The 14,681-nt window shown below is 48.2% G+C and overlaps 1 protein-coding gene across 1 annotated transcript; it reads right to left on the bottom strand.

Moving 5' to 3' along the window:
- Positions 1–835: 835 nt before the first annotated feature.
- On the bottom strand, positions 836–12,825 carry LOC133381081 (zinc finger protein 436-like). Its single transcript, XM_061619589.1, has 4 exons — positions 12,619–12,825; positions 9,324–10,106; positions 6,805–6,931; positions 836–4,495 (listed from the first exon to the last, which is right to left on the bottom strand). The coding sequence occupies exons 2-4, from the start codon at positions 10,083–10,085 to the stop codon at positions 3,057–3,059; spliced, it is 2,328 nt and encodes a 775-aa protein (XP_061475573.1). The 5' UTR covers positions 10,086–10,106; positions 12,619–12,825; the 3' UTR covers positions 836–3,056.
- Between the last annotated feature and the right edge of the window lie 1,856 nt (positions 12,826–14,681).

Genomic DNA, 14,681 nt, shown 5'->3' with positions numbered 1-14,681 from the left:
TTTGGTGGCCACCCCCAAACTGTGGAACATCTTGTCCTGTGAAGTTCTTGTAGCCACCTCCTTATCCATTTTCCACTGGTTAGTAAAGACGTTTTTTAAAAATTCTGGCAGGTTTTTGCCTTGCTGGACAGATCATGGTTTTATTTAAAGCAGGGGGCACCAATGTAGTGCCCTCCAGCTGTTGTTGGACCCCCAACAGCCCCAGCCAGACTGTAGGCCCACAATGGTTAGAGGGCACCACATTGACCATCCCTGATCTAAAGTTTGTTTGCATTTGTTCTGCCTCCCTCCAAAACCATATTTTATTTGATCTTGTATTTTTAGGATAATTGTTATTTTTAATTGTTCTAAGGTGCCCTGAGTGATGTGTGTGGACTAGAATGGTAGAGTAGAAATTCATAATCATAGGTCATGTCCACACCACACATTTCCCCCCAGTTAAAGTGGTGTAAAAGTGCTTTAAATGTACAGCGTGGAGGTAACCGTTGTCATTACAAGTTACATTATAAGCTGCCCCTTGTGCATCACCTCAAGTGCATTCTTGTGGCACCTTCTTTCTGGTTTGTGTGATATGTTCTTCCAGAAATGGGAAAAGCAAGCATAAATCATTTTCACAAACCTTTCCCTTTCTATATTGAGCATCTTGGGCCTGGTTCTCACCAATAAGGGATCAAACTGTGTCAGAGCTGTACTGCTTCAGAGGCATGACTGAATGCACTCCCTGAAGAGAGTCCCTGCACTTAGAAAACTAACATTTCAGGGAGAACCTTTTTTTCTGACATAATAATTTTGTATGTGCGGGTATTGTTTTTAAAAAATTAAATCCACAGTTCTCCATAATTTTATTTATTTACAGATTTTTCACAGCGAATCGTCTAAATAATGGGTCTAAAAACTCCAGGAGTGACCAAACATCTCGCCATTTAATAAGTACATCACAAAACGTAAGCCGCAGTTATCCCCTTCCCCCCAATGCTGGATGAGTCACAAGACTTCAGGAGACATAATAATGAGGAAACTATAAAAAGAGTGATGAGGAAATGTGTAACAAACAGTTATGCCTTAAAGAGAAGAGGGTGCACCAACCTTAAATGCATTAAATGTGCATAGAGCCATAAAGCAGGCCCACCCATAATAGCAACTGACCAATAGCACCCCAAAGACAGACAGTGCATGGAAGGCAACAAGCTGAAATATTTTAAGGGAAAACAAAAGATTTAACTTAAAAACCTACTACTAATACATACACATGACCCTCCTAGCTAATCCCAGCCCACTAGCTCACAGCCCCTTGCCTTGGTCAAAAAAGAAATATATGTATTAAATAGCTACATTAAAAACATGAAGAAATCTGAAATTTTGCTCTCCACTACAGTGGAATAGCACACCCCCCGCATAAAATTCATCCACATTGCTACAAAAATGTTGGTGCTAAATGATGCACAAGGAATTGGTGCCTGCAATGCATTTTACTTTATTTTGAGGCACCAGCCATGAACACATATTTCAGACTCCAAAGCTCAAATTTCCAGATGCTGACATCCAGAGTTGAGAGTGCCTATATTTGTTTTCTTCTAGTGCGTCCTTAAAACATGGAAACACCAAGTGAAGCAGCGATACCTTCAGAAACTGGCACCCGATTCTCTAGTGTAGGGATAGGGAAGCCGTGGCTCTCCAAGTATTGTTGGACTCCAACTCCCAGCAGCCAGCATGGCCAATGGCGAGGGATGATGGGAACTGGAGTCCAACAACTTCTGCCTCAGTACGGGGCACTCTGGGAAATTTAAATGGTGGCCGCCAACCTAAGAGGGCTCTGATGACCTCCCGTACATTTAACTCCCGCCCAAGTCACCCCATTTTCTCAAAAGTCAACAAAATACCTTCCCATTTTATCTGCAAATGGAGCTGACCCTGAAAGAGATGGGGGCCTTTTGCCCAGCTCTACATTTTTTCAAATGGGTTCAGTCTACAACTTTTCTACAATTGTGAGCACCCTTCAGGCCTACACCAAGTTTCCCATGCAAATGAAGTCCAGTCATTAAGGGATTTTGTTTATCAACCTCTATTTCTAAGGCCCACATTAGACAGGAGGGCAGCAGACCTACCTCTTTAAGTCAGCCTTGACCAACCTAATGCCCTACAGATGCTGGAAGTTGTAGTCGAAAACATCTGGAGGGCACCAGGTTGGCAAAGGCTAACTTAACCTGGTCTGCCCATGTCAATTTACTAAGAACTGGGCAGGATGGTCCAGCTTGAAGACCAAAAGGGGCAGGAGGTTCTAAACCCATTTGTGGTTTACCTCCTAAAGTCTTCCCCCCCCCCGATGCTTTTCCCTCAGATGGGTTCACTTCAAGTATTGGAGCCTAGCTAAGGAAAAAACTTTGGGGGGTGGGTTGCAGATTGTGAAGTGATGAGCAGGAAGGGGGGAGGGTTTAGAACCTTCCACTCATGTGCCTCTCAGGCTCTGAAAAGCTTCTCCTCCCTGTGGCTTACTTCCCCACAGCTTGTACCCCAGACACTTTTCTCCTAGGTGAGTTCATGTCTCCCTACAGATGCACAACTAAGGGAAGAGACACAGCAGGGACAATGGAGGCTAGTTGATTAGGGCATATGGGGTGCTGCCCCAACAACCTCATTCTGCCCTCAGCCAGCCCCCACCTACTGGTCTTCCTAATTACATCCAGGCCAGACGGTGCCATTTCCTCCTCCTTAGCCTCAGTGTTGGCCTTGTACAAATCAGCAGGGAAGAGAGTGGAGATAAAACCAGAACTGGCTGGCTCCGCCTGTTGTTTGCTCTGGCTCCACCTACTGTTGGTCTCCCTACATTCTGCCTTACCAGTCCCAGCAAGCACCAGCCACCACTGACCGAGGGACAGACTACAGAGAGGTAAACCATGGGCCTGAGGGAAGGTTTGAGAACACCAGTGCTCCTCCGCTCATTTGCTTTTTTTTTTAATGTATTAAAATCGGAACCTCTGGTTCTCACTTTTATGAGACCGGGGCAGGCCCATACTTAAATGAGATGGGTCTGCCAACCATCACCTCTTAATTTGGTCCTAACATTTCTGCCCTCCTGGTTGAACACTACTGGGTTCTGCAATTGCTGGGCTATACATAAAGCTCTCCGCAGCACCCGAGCGCTTCCCTCTGTGGACTTTTTTGTGTTTCGTGAGGTCCGAGCTTGAAATGAAACACTTCCCACACTCAAAGCAGGCATAGGGTTTCTCCCCTGTGTGGGTTCTCTGGTGGGTAATGAGGGACGATTTCCGGTTGAAGCATTTGCCACAGTCAGAGCACTTGTGCGGCTTCTCCCCTGTGTGGATGATGTTATGATTCAGGAGGTTGGAACTCGTGCTGAAGCTTTTCCCACACTGGAAGCACTGATAAAGGTTCTCCCCCGTGTGGGTCCTCTTGTGTGTGATGAGGGGTGCTTTTGCGTTGAAGCTTTTCCCACACTCGGAGCATGTGTAGGGTTTCTCCCCCGTGTGGGTCCTCTCATGGATGATCAGGTGTGTTCGCTGGCTGAAGCTCTGCCCACAATAGGAGCATTTGTATGGCCTCTCTCCTGTGTGTACCCTTTTATGCATCATCAGGTTTGTTCTGGTGCCAAAACCTTTCCCGCACTCCGAGCACTCATAAGGTTTCTCTCCTGTGTGGATCCTCTTGTGTGCAATGAGGGAAGCAATCTGGTTGAAGCTCCTGCCGCACTCGGAGCAATGGTACGGCTTCTCTCCTGTGTGTACCCGTTTGTGCCGCAGAAGTTGGGAGCTGTTGCCAAAGCTCTTCCCGCACTCGGGGCACTCGTATGGTTTCTCCCCTGTGTGGGTTCTCTCGTGTGTAATCAAGGACGATTTCCAATGGAAGCTCTTGCCGCACTCTGAGCACTTGTGCGGCTTCTCGCCTGTGTGTACTATATTGTGGTAAATCAGATTGGAGCTGGTGGTGAAGCATTTCCCACACTCGGAGCACACATAGGGCTTTTCTCCTGTGTGGGTCCCCTTGTGCTTCAGAAGGGCAGCCTTTGTGCCGAAGCTTTTGCTGCACTCGGAGCACGGATAGGGTTTTGCTCCAGCTACTGAAGTCCCCTGCTTTGGAACGAGGGATGCTCCGTTCTTGAAGGTCTTCCCGCACCGGGGGCATATGTAAAACTCTTCCTCTGTTTGAGCGTTCTGGTTCCTAGGAAGGTCAAAGACCTCACAGAGATTTCCACACTCAGTGCATGTCTTTTTGCTCTTGAGGGTCCCTTTGTTAGCTGTACTTTTGTGTAAACTTCTGTCACCTTCTTCACAAAGCAAAACCTTCTCTGCTTCCTTCCCTGGATGGTTTTCCTGGAGACTTCCTGGTTCTGGCTGACACTCAGGCACCACCTCTTCTTCATCATGAAACGGGAAGATATTCCCTTTGGCTCTTCCCAACAATGTCTCATTGAGCTCCACTGGCACGAGTCTTTCTAGCTGCAGATCTCCCTCCTCTTTTTTCCTCACTTGATCATCACCTGGTGGAATAAAACGGAGTCTCATGAGTCATCACCCATCATAATAAAGCAGCCTTCCTCGACCATGTACCCTCCAGATGTTTTGGACTGAGACTCCCATCAGCCCCAGCAAGCACAGCCAGAGCCAATATGGTACAGTTCTTAAGAGTGTTGGATCAAGGCTGGGGAGATCTAAGTCCAAATCATCATGATGCTTATGGGGAGACTTTGGGCTAGTCCTTATCTCTCAGCCTGATCTACCTTACAGTGTTGTTGTGAGTAGTTTTTAAAAGAGTGGGGGAAGAAGCACCCGTAGCTCCTCAAAGGCAGGGTAATCAAAAATGCCCTTAGTAAGGCAATAATAGTTACCATTTATATAAGGCAGGTGTTATATAAGGCAGGTGTAGGGAACCTGTGGCTCTCCAGATGTTACTGAATTGCAACTCCCATAATCCCTGGCCATTGGCTATGCTTGTTGGGGCTGATGGGAGTTGTATTTCAGCAACATAATGTATTTTAATGGTTTTTAATACTGTATTTTAAATTTCTGTAACCAAGTGGGACCTAGATGTGAAGGGTGGGCAATAAATGTAATAACAAGAACTTCTGAAGGGCCACACCTGTAATAATATAACAAAAATATATTGGTGAGTGACAGGAATAATAAAAAAGATCATGAGGCAGCTATTATATAAAAAGTTCAGTCCTCTCTCTAATCAAATATTCCCCAGTCTGTCTCCTCTGTCACTCCATAACAGGCAGACAGGCAGCCAGCAACTCCCAGCTCAAGCCAAAATCTGTATGCCATGTCAGCTCAGTTCCAACCTCATGCTTTTCTGGCTGCAGTCACATCATACATTTAAAGCATATCCAGCACACATTCAAAGCACATGACTTCCCCAAAGAATCATGGGACCTGTAGTTGATTACGGGCAGGGCCGGCTCCAGACATGCCAGGGCCCTTGGGCACCAGCTTGCCCTGGGCTCTGGTGTGCGTGCGTGCACACTCACGCACGCGCGTGCACACATGCAGGCACACCTACCTGTCTCTCGCAGAGAGGGAGCTTCTTCTGCCTGCCCATTCACTGGCTCCGTCTCGTCTGTCTTTTGCGGCTGCACGGGCTCCTATGCCCGCGCATCACTGCCATCAATCAAGATAGTGCCGGAGGCTTCACCCCTGAGGGAAACCTCGGCTGCCATCTTGGTTAATGGCAGTCCTGCGCACGCATCCCGTGCAGCATCAAAAGATAGGAGAGACGGGCGGGCGGAAGAAATTCCCTTTCTGTGATCCGCGGCAACTACTCTCTGCCATGCATCGTGGAAGAGGAATGCTGCTCCTCCCCCATCCTACCAAGAGGCCTTCAGGGGCTTCTGTGGCTCCAGGGGTCCTCAGCCAGGACCCAACCTGGCCGCCCTTTGGGACCGGCCCTGGTTAAGGGTGCTGGGAATTTGTAGCTCTCTGAGGGGAAAATCATAGTTCCCAGAATTCTTTGGGGGAAGTCATGTGGTTTAATGTGCACTGGATCTAATTTAAATGTATGGTGTGGATCTGTCCTAAGTCTTTCATATCACAGACTGTTCTCATCTCAAGGCCACACTGCAGCCTCTGCAAACAGAAATCCAAAATACCAGTCACCCTCAATGGCTCACAGCTGGTTCATTGCTCTACAGATTTTGTGAAAATCTTGACCTCAGGCAATATAATTGACCTTCTGCTTGCTTCCACATTGTATGAATGCAAGATTATCAAATTCACCATTTCATTTCAGGCTTGTGACATCCTCTTGCCCCAGTCAGGTTTTCTGTCTGTCTCTGTCTCTATATATTGGTACTCTGCAAACCTTGGAGTTCCTCCTAGCCTACTGATACATCCTTCTTATGCATGGGTAGTGACATTTTGGCTACATCAGAATCCACACTTGGGCTACTTCTGCATCTTATACTTTAAGCACTATTCTCCCATTTTAACAGTTGTGGCTTCCCATAAAGAATCCTGGGAACTGTAGTTTGTTAAGAGTGCTGAGAGCTGTTAGGAGACCCCTCTTACCCTCACAGAGCTACCATTCCCAGAGTGGTTTAACAATCAATCTCTCTTTCCATGGAACTCTGGGAATGGTAGCTCTGTGAGGGGAAGAGGGGTCTAGTAACAACTGTCAGCACCCTTCACAAACTAAAATTTCCAGGATTCTTTGTGGGAAGCCACAATTGTTTACAGTGGAATAAGAGTGCTTTCAATGTATAGTGCAGATGGGACCTTGGAGAAGGAGCTCGCTATTAGTACACAGGAAGTCTTAACAACAACAATATCTGCTTCAGGCTCAAACACTCACCCAGCAAGATGGCCTCCCTACCACCTCCTTGCTTGGCATCTGTGGAAAACTGCAGCTTCACCACATCTGATGGATCTTGCTCCAGTGTTGTGGAGTTAGTAGCCATGTCTTCTAAAGATGCTGACATCTGGAATGGAAATGGGAGGACAATTTTAAGACACAAAGCGAACCTTGCGGGGTGTTTGTATGTGTGTGTGAAGGCCAGAGATCCTGGTGAAGTTTGTTTCATTATTATTATTATTGTTATTATTTTGTAGCCCACCCTTCCTCCCAGTAGGAACCCAAGGCAGCAAACAAAAACACCAAAAACACTCTAAAGCAACTTAAAAACAGACTTTAAAATATATTAAAACTAAACATCTTTAAAAACATATTTTTAAAAATGCTTTAAAAATCTTAAAAAGCAATTCCAACACAGATGCAGACTGGGATAAGGTCTCTAGTTAAAAGGCTTGTTGAAAGAGGAAGGTCGCCCAAGCAGTCCTGGATCTAGACAGCAACAACTTCACTCCTAGGCCCAGCCAGTCACAGAGAGACAGCAACAGGAGTTTGGTTTCCTGTCCACATAGGAAGCTGACTCCTGGTGAGTCAGACCATTGGTCCACCTAGCAGTGTTGTCTTTGCCAAGTGTGAGGAAATTTGGCCCTCCAGATGTGGCTGAACTATACCTCCCATCAGCTCCAGCAAGCACAGCCAATGGCCAGGGATTATGGGAGTTGTAGTTCAGCAACATCTGACAGGGCAAAGGTTCCCGACAACTACTCTATGCTAACTGGCAGCAATTCTCCAAGGTTTCAGATGGGACATTCCCAGCCCTACCTGCAGATGCCAGGGACTGAACCTGGGACTTTCTGCATGTATGGCAGATGCTCAGCCACTGAACTAGGCCCCTTCCCAAATTCTCAGGTGGAGAAGTGATGTTGCCAGCCCTGCTGCCTCAGATCCTTTGACCAGAGATGCTGTGGGTTTAACCTGGGACTTTCTACATGAGGTAGGAGAACCCACAGCACTCCAGATGCTACTGGACTACAACTCCCATCATCCCTGACCATTGACCATGGTGGCTGGGGCACAAAGGAGGTCCAACAGCATGTAGAGGGTCGCTAGGTCTCTACCCGTTTTCTTACGCAAAACACAAGAAGCTGCTGCTCTATATTGAATCAGCCAATCAGTCCAGCTCTTGACTGGCAGGAGCTCTCCAGGGTCTCAGGAAGAGATTCTTTTCCTGTCCATACTACCTGAGAATCTGTAACTGAAGAGGCTATGGCAGAGGGTGCCAATGTGGTGCCCACTGGTGCCAGTGACCCTGCAGAACATCTGTCCCATCCAGAGCCGAAAGAATGAGGCTGGAGTATGTGTGTAAGTAAATCTCGTTTTATTAGAGTAATGGATACATCAAAGGCATTGCGCTTCATAGGAAACCCTACACTAACTCACTAAAGTCCCTAACTATACTCTAGACATGCTCTGCAGCATGTGAAGGAAGTTGACTCAACGACCCCCCACTGGGAGCGGCAGGCTTATATAGGAAATGTTTTCGAACGTAATCTCTGACTCCTTCGCAATTCCTGTCTTTGCCCTGTCCGTTTCTCGCGGCGACAGGAACGAGGAGACAGGGGACGCGCATCCAACAGCTCATCTGAAGACACCTGCTCCCGAGCAACGGGCTCGAGCTCAGGGGGCGGTGCCACGCTGGAATCCTCCTGGGAACTGCTTGGTAAAGGAGGAGCTGGCACTGACTCTGAAGCTTCCCCCCACAAGTCCTCTGCCTCAACTGGGGGCGGTGCGCTCAGCTCCTCGGAAAGGGCGTTACTCGTGGGAACTGGCTGGAGAGCAGGCTGCCCCCCTCCCGCACGATCCTGCTCAGACACAACAATCCCCAGCTTGGCTTCTTCTGGCTGCAGAGGCGCCTGAAACTCATGCCTCCCCCCTTCCTGTCCCTTCTGAGTTGGCTGCAGCGCAACAACATCTCAGCAAATATGCTCTTAAAAATCCACACTGCACGAGAGGCCATTTACTCTTCTTGCACAGTTCCTGTTTGCACTAGCTCAGTCTCTCCTACACTGAACCTACCCCCTTAAACAGGCTCACATTTTATTGGATGCCAGGACTGGACATGCATCCTCCCTTGCACTTTGCACTCTGAACAGAGAGGTGCAAAGGGTTTCTCTCTCTATGACCCAGTGTGGTGGTGGCTGATTTTCCATTGACAGGAGTGGCTGATGATGGGCGGGCGTGCCTCCCTCATTTTCTGTTTTTCTAGATGTGGCAGCCATTTTGTGTTATGCTATGATCCCACAGCAGCCATTTTGTGTGATGCCACACACCCAGCGGCAGCCATTTTATGACTGGTGCCCATGGTACTTTCTCAAAGCTCAAAATGTGCACACAGGCCCCAAAAGGATGGCGACCTCTAGACTGGGGATTAACCCGAAGACCTTATGCATGGTCTCTCCACCACTCTTCCCCCCCCCCCCCGGGATTCTATTGGAAAAGATGCAAAGCAGCCCGACACAGACTTTCCAAGGCAGCCGGATGCTTCCTCTCTCTCTGGCTCTCTTAGCAGGCAGACGTGGTGGGCACCCCTCAACCTCTGGCTGCCTCTTTAAAAAATCCTCCGCCAGGGCCACAGCCTCGGAACAGGTCTCTGGGCCGCTCTCCCGGACCCAGCTCTGCATCGCCAGAGGAAGGATGCTCAGGAACTGCTCCAGGATCAGCAGCTCCAGGATCTGCTCCTTGGTGTGTCGCTCGGGCTTCAGCCACCGACGGCAAAGCTCCCAGAGCTGGTTGAAGGCCTCTCGGGGGCCCTCAGCCTCCCGGTAGCAGAACTGCCTGAACCGCTGGTGCAGCGTCTCAGAACGCAGGGCCTCCTCGTCCAGAACCTCTTCCTTTACTTTCACAGGGAAGTCCACACTTTTGTTGGCCATGTGGGTTTTTTCACAGGGGCTTGCTACGGTTTGGGTTGTATACTCTCGGCTAGACCAGTGCGTACTCTCAGCTACCCCTGTTGCAGAGGCTGGCACTTCTTTAGCGCTAGGCCCTGACTGAGGGCGTACGCTTTTCCATCTTGAATGAGGGGACTGCGACATGTTGAGGAACTCCGAGCACTGGACTTCCCAGCCCTGTTGCAGCCCATCGTCGAGTTCCTGTTTCACGCCTTGTGGAGCTGCCTGAGTCACAGGCTTCGGGATGGGCTCCGCTTGGACAACGCCATGGCCTCTTCCTACCTCCTCCAGTCTCTCCCCTGTTTCTTTGGGTCCTGACAGATCTTGTTCCTCCATATTGTAATCTTGACTGCAGCTCTAGGGGGAAAAATCCAGGGTTAGCGAGTGTGATAAAATGCAATGTTGAGAAAAATAATCCAGCCTGGTGCCAGAGGGCAGCCCCACTGGGCATAGGCCTGAGGGCCCCTGCAGCCCAGAAGGGCCACTCTTACCTACACCTGCCTTAGGGTCCGTCATATACCTCACAGACAGCATTCTGGGCGCTGCTCTGCATGTGGACCCAGTGGTGGGGTTTGCGCAGCTGGCTTTGGCAGGGAGGGAAGGAATCCTGCTGAATCTTGTGGGAGGGCCAGGCTCTCGCAAGGTCCTGCTGAATCTTGTGAGAGCGCTAGGTGAGGGTCTTGGCGGCCCCTACTGGGGCAGCAGTGGCAGAAGAAAAAAACGTCTTGCTGGCTGCATCTGGAGAGAGGGTGTTGGCATCAACAACCCTGTGCCAAGGACTCCCTGAATTCTGGTGCAGGCTCTGAAAATAACATTCCTCAAAACTTTGCAACAGGCCACTGGAGTATAAATGAGGTGGCAGGGGTTGGGGTGGGGAACCTCATGCTCAGAGGCAGAATGCGGCCTCCAGGCCTCTCTGTCTGGCCCTTGGGACTCTCCTCAGGCCACACCCCTCGCCAACCCTGCTTCACACCCTCCTTCAGCATTTTTGCCCGGCTGCAATGTGTCCCTGAACTCTGGTGATGACCCTTGCTTGTCTGGACAGCGGACAGACAAGGGTGTGTGCATGTGTATAGAAACCAGGCTACTATAACAAAGACAGAATTTACATTCATTGCTCCATTCACTTTTCCCTCTGGCTCCACTACAGCCAGAGACGCATGGCCCTCAGAAGGTTGCCCAGAAGGGAATGTGGCCCTCAGGATGAAAAAAAAATCCCACTCTTCAGCAGAGGTGTCAAGAATTAAATCTGGATGTGTTACATGCAAGAATGTGCTCTACCACAGAGCTACGTCCCCACCCCCGGTGCAGCTGTCTTATATCGAATCAGACCATTGGTCCATTTAGCCCTGTGCTGTAGGAAGCTTCCATGTACTGCGTCAGACCATTGGTCCATCTAAGGCAGTATTGCCGGTTGTACTGACTGGCAGCAGCTCTTCAGGATTTCAGGCAGGGGTCCCTCTGGGGATGCTGGGGCTTGAGATGCTCTAACGCTGAGCTCCATCTTTTCTTCTCTGTCTCTGCTTGCAGGAGAGGACACCAATTCATAGTTGCAGGGTGCACACAAAGTGCAGGCACCGGTGTTTCACAAGGACAGGAGGCTGCCTTGTACTGAGTTGGACCTTTGGTCCGGCTGTACTCAGTACGTTCTATCCCAGGGGCTGGGAGAACCTGTGGGCCTTCTGATGTTGCTGGACCGCATCTCCCATCAGCCCCAGCTAGGATGCCCAATAGTCAGGGATGCTGGGAGTTGGAGTTGAGCTATATATGCAGGACCAGAGGCTCCCCCGCTCATGGCATAGTCAGCAGCCCTCCAGAGTCTGAGACAGGGATCTTCCCCAGCCCAACCAGGAGATGCTGGGGATTGAAACTCGGGAACTTTTGCATGCAAAGCAGTTGCTCCACCCACTGAGCTACAACACCTTCCCCAATTTCAGCAAGTTTAGCACTCGTCACATTGGCAGCACCCGCTGAAATTCCTTGGTTGGAATGTGTCCTTGAATTCAAGCTTGCCTGCATGGAGGAAAGTTAGGGGTGTGTATAGATACCAGCCTACTATACAAAGGTAGAATCTACATTCACTGCTCCACCCACTTTTGCCTCTGGCCCCACCCACTCCTGGCATGTGGCCCCCGGAAGGTTGCCCAGAAGAAAATCTGGCCCTTGGGCTGAACATTTTCCCCGCCTCTGCAATACAGCTTCCTCAAAGTAGCATGTCCAGATGTTGCTGAATTACAACTCCCATCAGCCCTAGCAACCATGGCCAATGGCGAGGAAACATGGAAGCAACACCTGGGGAGACCAAAGGTTTCTGGCACTTCTGGTTTAAGGCATTGTCCTTATTGCCTCCTGCGCTCCAGCCACTGAGCTAAGCACACAGAGATCATTAAAAGCCTTTTGTACCATTCATAGATGCGTAGAAGAGGGATTTTTGAGTTGCTGCAGGGTTGTTTTTTTTTGGGGGGGGGTCATGAAAGCTGGGCACAGGAGAAAAGCAACACCAGTCAGAATTCCCTCTCTGGACGAGTTCAGCGCAAGAATTGTTAAAAGCACAGGGCTCTTGCCCTTCCCTCTCCCTCACTTGGCATCTATACAATCGTCCTGATTTTTAAAAACTATTTCTTTTCACTGCTCCCAGCTTGGCAAAAGATTGGCCACCCCGGGTTGGTGGTGGGTGGCATCAATGGATCTCTACAGGCATCAGCTGCAGAGGCTGACTACGGAGGGTTGGATTCGATGATCTATTTGCATTTCTGTAAAAAGCAAAAACAAAAAACCAACCACCCTCCCCCAAAGGTCCTGCTTCTGCTCGTTCCCATATTTGTCCCCCTCCCTTCTCTTTTCCCTACCCCGTCACTTGGTAACTCACTTCTCCAGTTACGCTGCAGCCGTGGAAATTTGCACTCCGAAATGCAAGCAATTTCCCCCCCTTAACATCCAAAAAGGCTGTTTCTTGTTCCCAAGCCAGCCAGCCAGCCAGGAGAAGGAAGAACAGGAAGAGGAATGCATTTGCAGCTTCAAAGGAATTCCTTTTTTCTGGCCCTGTCTAGGAGTCAGCGCTCTGTGACGTTAACCCCTTTAAGCCCCAAGAGGAAACTTAACAGGAAGGAAACTTAACGGGAAGGAGGGATTGGCAAGAAGATCTGTGTAGAATTTAATGGAGCAGGGGTGAGGGAGGAACAACTCTTACTTCTGAAATTAAAGGTGCTGGAGATTAATCCTTTATGGGAACCATGTCTTCTTCATTCGTAGAAGAAGGCTGTTTGCAGACTATTCAGCTGCTCCTATGTTTTTTAACAGCAATATCCACACCATAATTTAAAGCACATCCAACGCACATTTAAAGCACTTTACCTGTATGTTGTGGACCTACAAAAACTCTCCAGTGGTAGTTCCCAAACGTTTTCTTCCCATGGGCCACTTGAAAATTGCAGTGAAAATAGTGGATAAGAGAAAAATCAATTCATTTGAAATGTGGTGTTGGAGGAGAGCTTTGTGGATACCATGGACCACGAAAAAGACAAATAATTGGGTGTTAGAAGCTAAAATGGTGAAACTGAGGTTATCCTACTTTGGACACATCATGAGAAGACCTGATTCACTAGAAAAGACAATAATGCTGGGGAAAACAGAAGGGAGTAGAAAAAGAGGAAGGCCAACCAAGAGATGGATTGATTCCATAAAGGAAGCCACAGACCTGAATTTACAAGATCTGAACAGGGTGGTTCACGACAGATGCTGTTGAAGGTCCCTTTTATTGTGTATTTGTTAAGATTTGTGCTCAGGATGGCATTGAGGCAGTTTCAATTGTTTGCTCATGCTCAAGTTTTGCAGTAGACATACTGCTTCATTTCCTATTCATATTGTCCTGTAACTTCCTGCTGAAATTCTGTAACTTTTCACACCACAAATGTTCCAGTTTATTTTTTTGTCCTGCTTTTGTTCCACTATAGCACAAGAGTTGCCATTCAGATGGCAATCACGTAGTAAAATTGGGGAAGCACTGCAGCACTAATAAAGTGTAATGGTGTGTGGACTGTCCAGTATGAATCTACCATCAATGCACTATTATTGTGTCAAAAACATGTTGCAGAATACACCTGGGGGGAAAAAAACCCACCAATCTGGAGGGCCCTAACATAAGCTTTTGGGGTCTCAAGCCTATGGCATCAGATCAGGGCCACGGCTGGGTAGAAAGGGTCCATATCTACCAGGGCCAGCAGGGGCCCCGACTCTTAACTTTCATTTTTTTAAAAAGCAAATTTCTAAGTGCACTGACAAAAAAAAGTTATAGATAAAAATATGAGCCACCCCCCTCCTCCAATTTCTGTGCAATGAGCTAGCTGGCTGCTCCAGTCCCTGCCCTTTCAGTTTTTTAGCCAATGAGTGAAGTCAGAGCTGTGACTGACGAGATTTGTTGAACATCAGGCAATAGCTAGATGCAAGTGCTGAAAAGAGCTGCCTTTTACTGCTTGTCTTTGCATATTGGTTAATTGTGTACATGTAAACATCGCAAGTTGAGTAAGCACATAGCTTTCAGCAGCAGCACCTGCTTATGCCTGCCTGCCCAATCTTCTCTCTTTGTGCACATCCAGGCACAAGGTCCAAAATATCCAAGCACACACAGCACAGCAGGATCTTGGTAAGCATACACAGTAAACAATTTCAGTGATGATCATAATAAAAGCATAGATGCAGGTTTTTTTAATTATTTGCAAATAAATAGCATATTATAATTTTATTTATCAAAGATTTTTGAATAGAAATACAAAAGTGTACATGTAGCTCATGATGTTATTACAATGTGTTGATTTTCTACACATAAGGAGTCATACAAGTTTAAATTTTTCTTGGCTGCTGAACAGAGCAGCTTTAACCCTATATTTGCTTTTGTGGGAGTAAAGCTGCAGTCCTAATCCCACATACCTGGGA

Source organism: Rhineura floridana, chromosome 3 (genome assembly GCF_030035675.1).
Source record: "Rhineura floridana isolate rRhiFlo1 chromosome 3, rRhiFlo1.hap2, whole genome shotgun sequence".
Lineage (NCBI taxonomy): Eukaryota > Metazoa > Chordata > Lepidosauria > Squamata > Rhineuridae > Rhineura > Rhineura floridana.
Note: the sequence above shows the minus strand (reverse complement) of the source record. Positions and strands in the feature narration are given on the sequence as shown.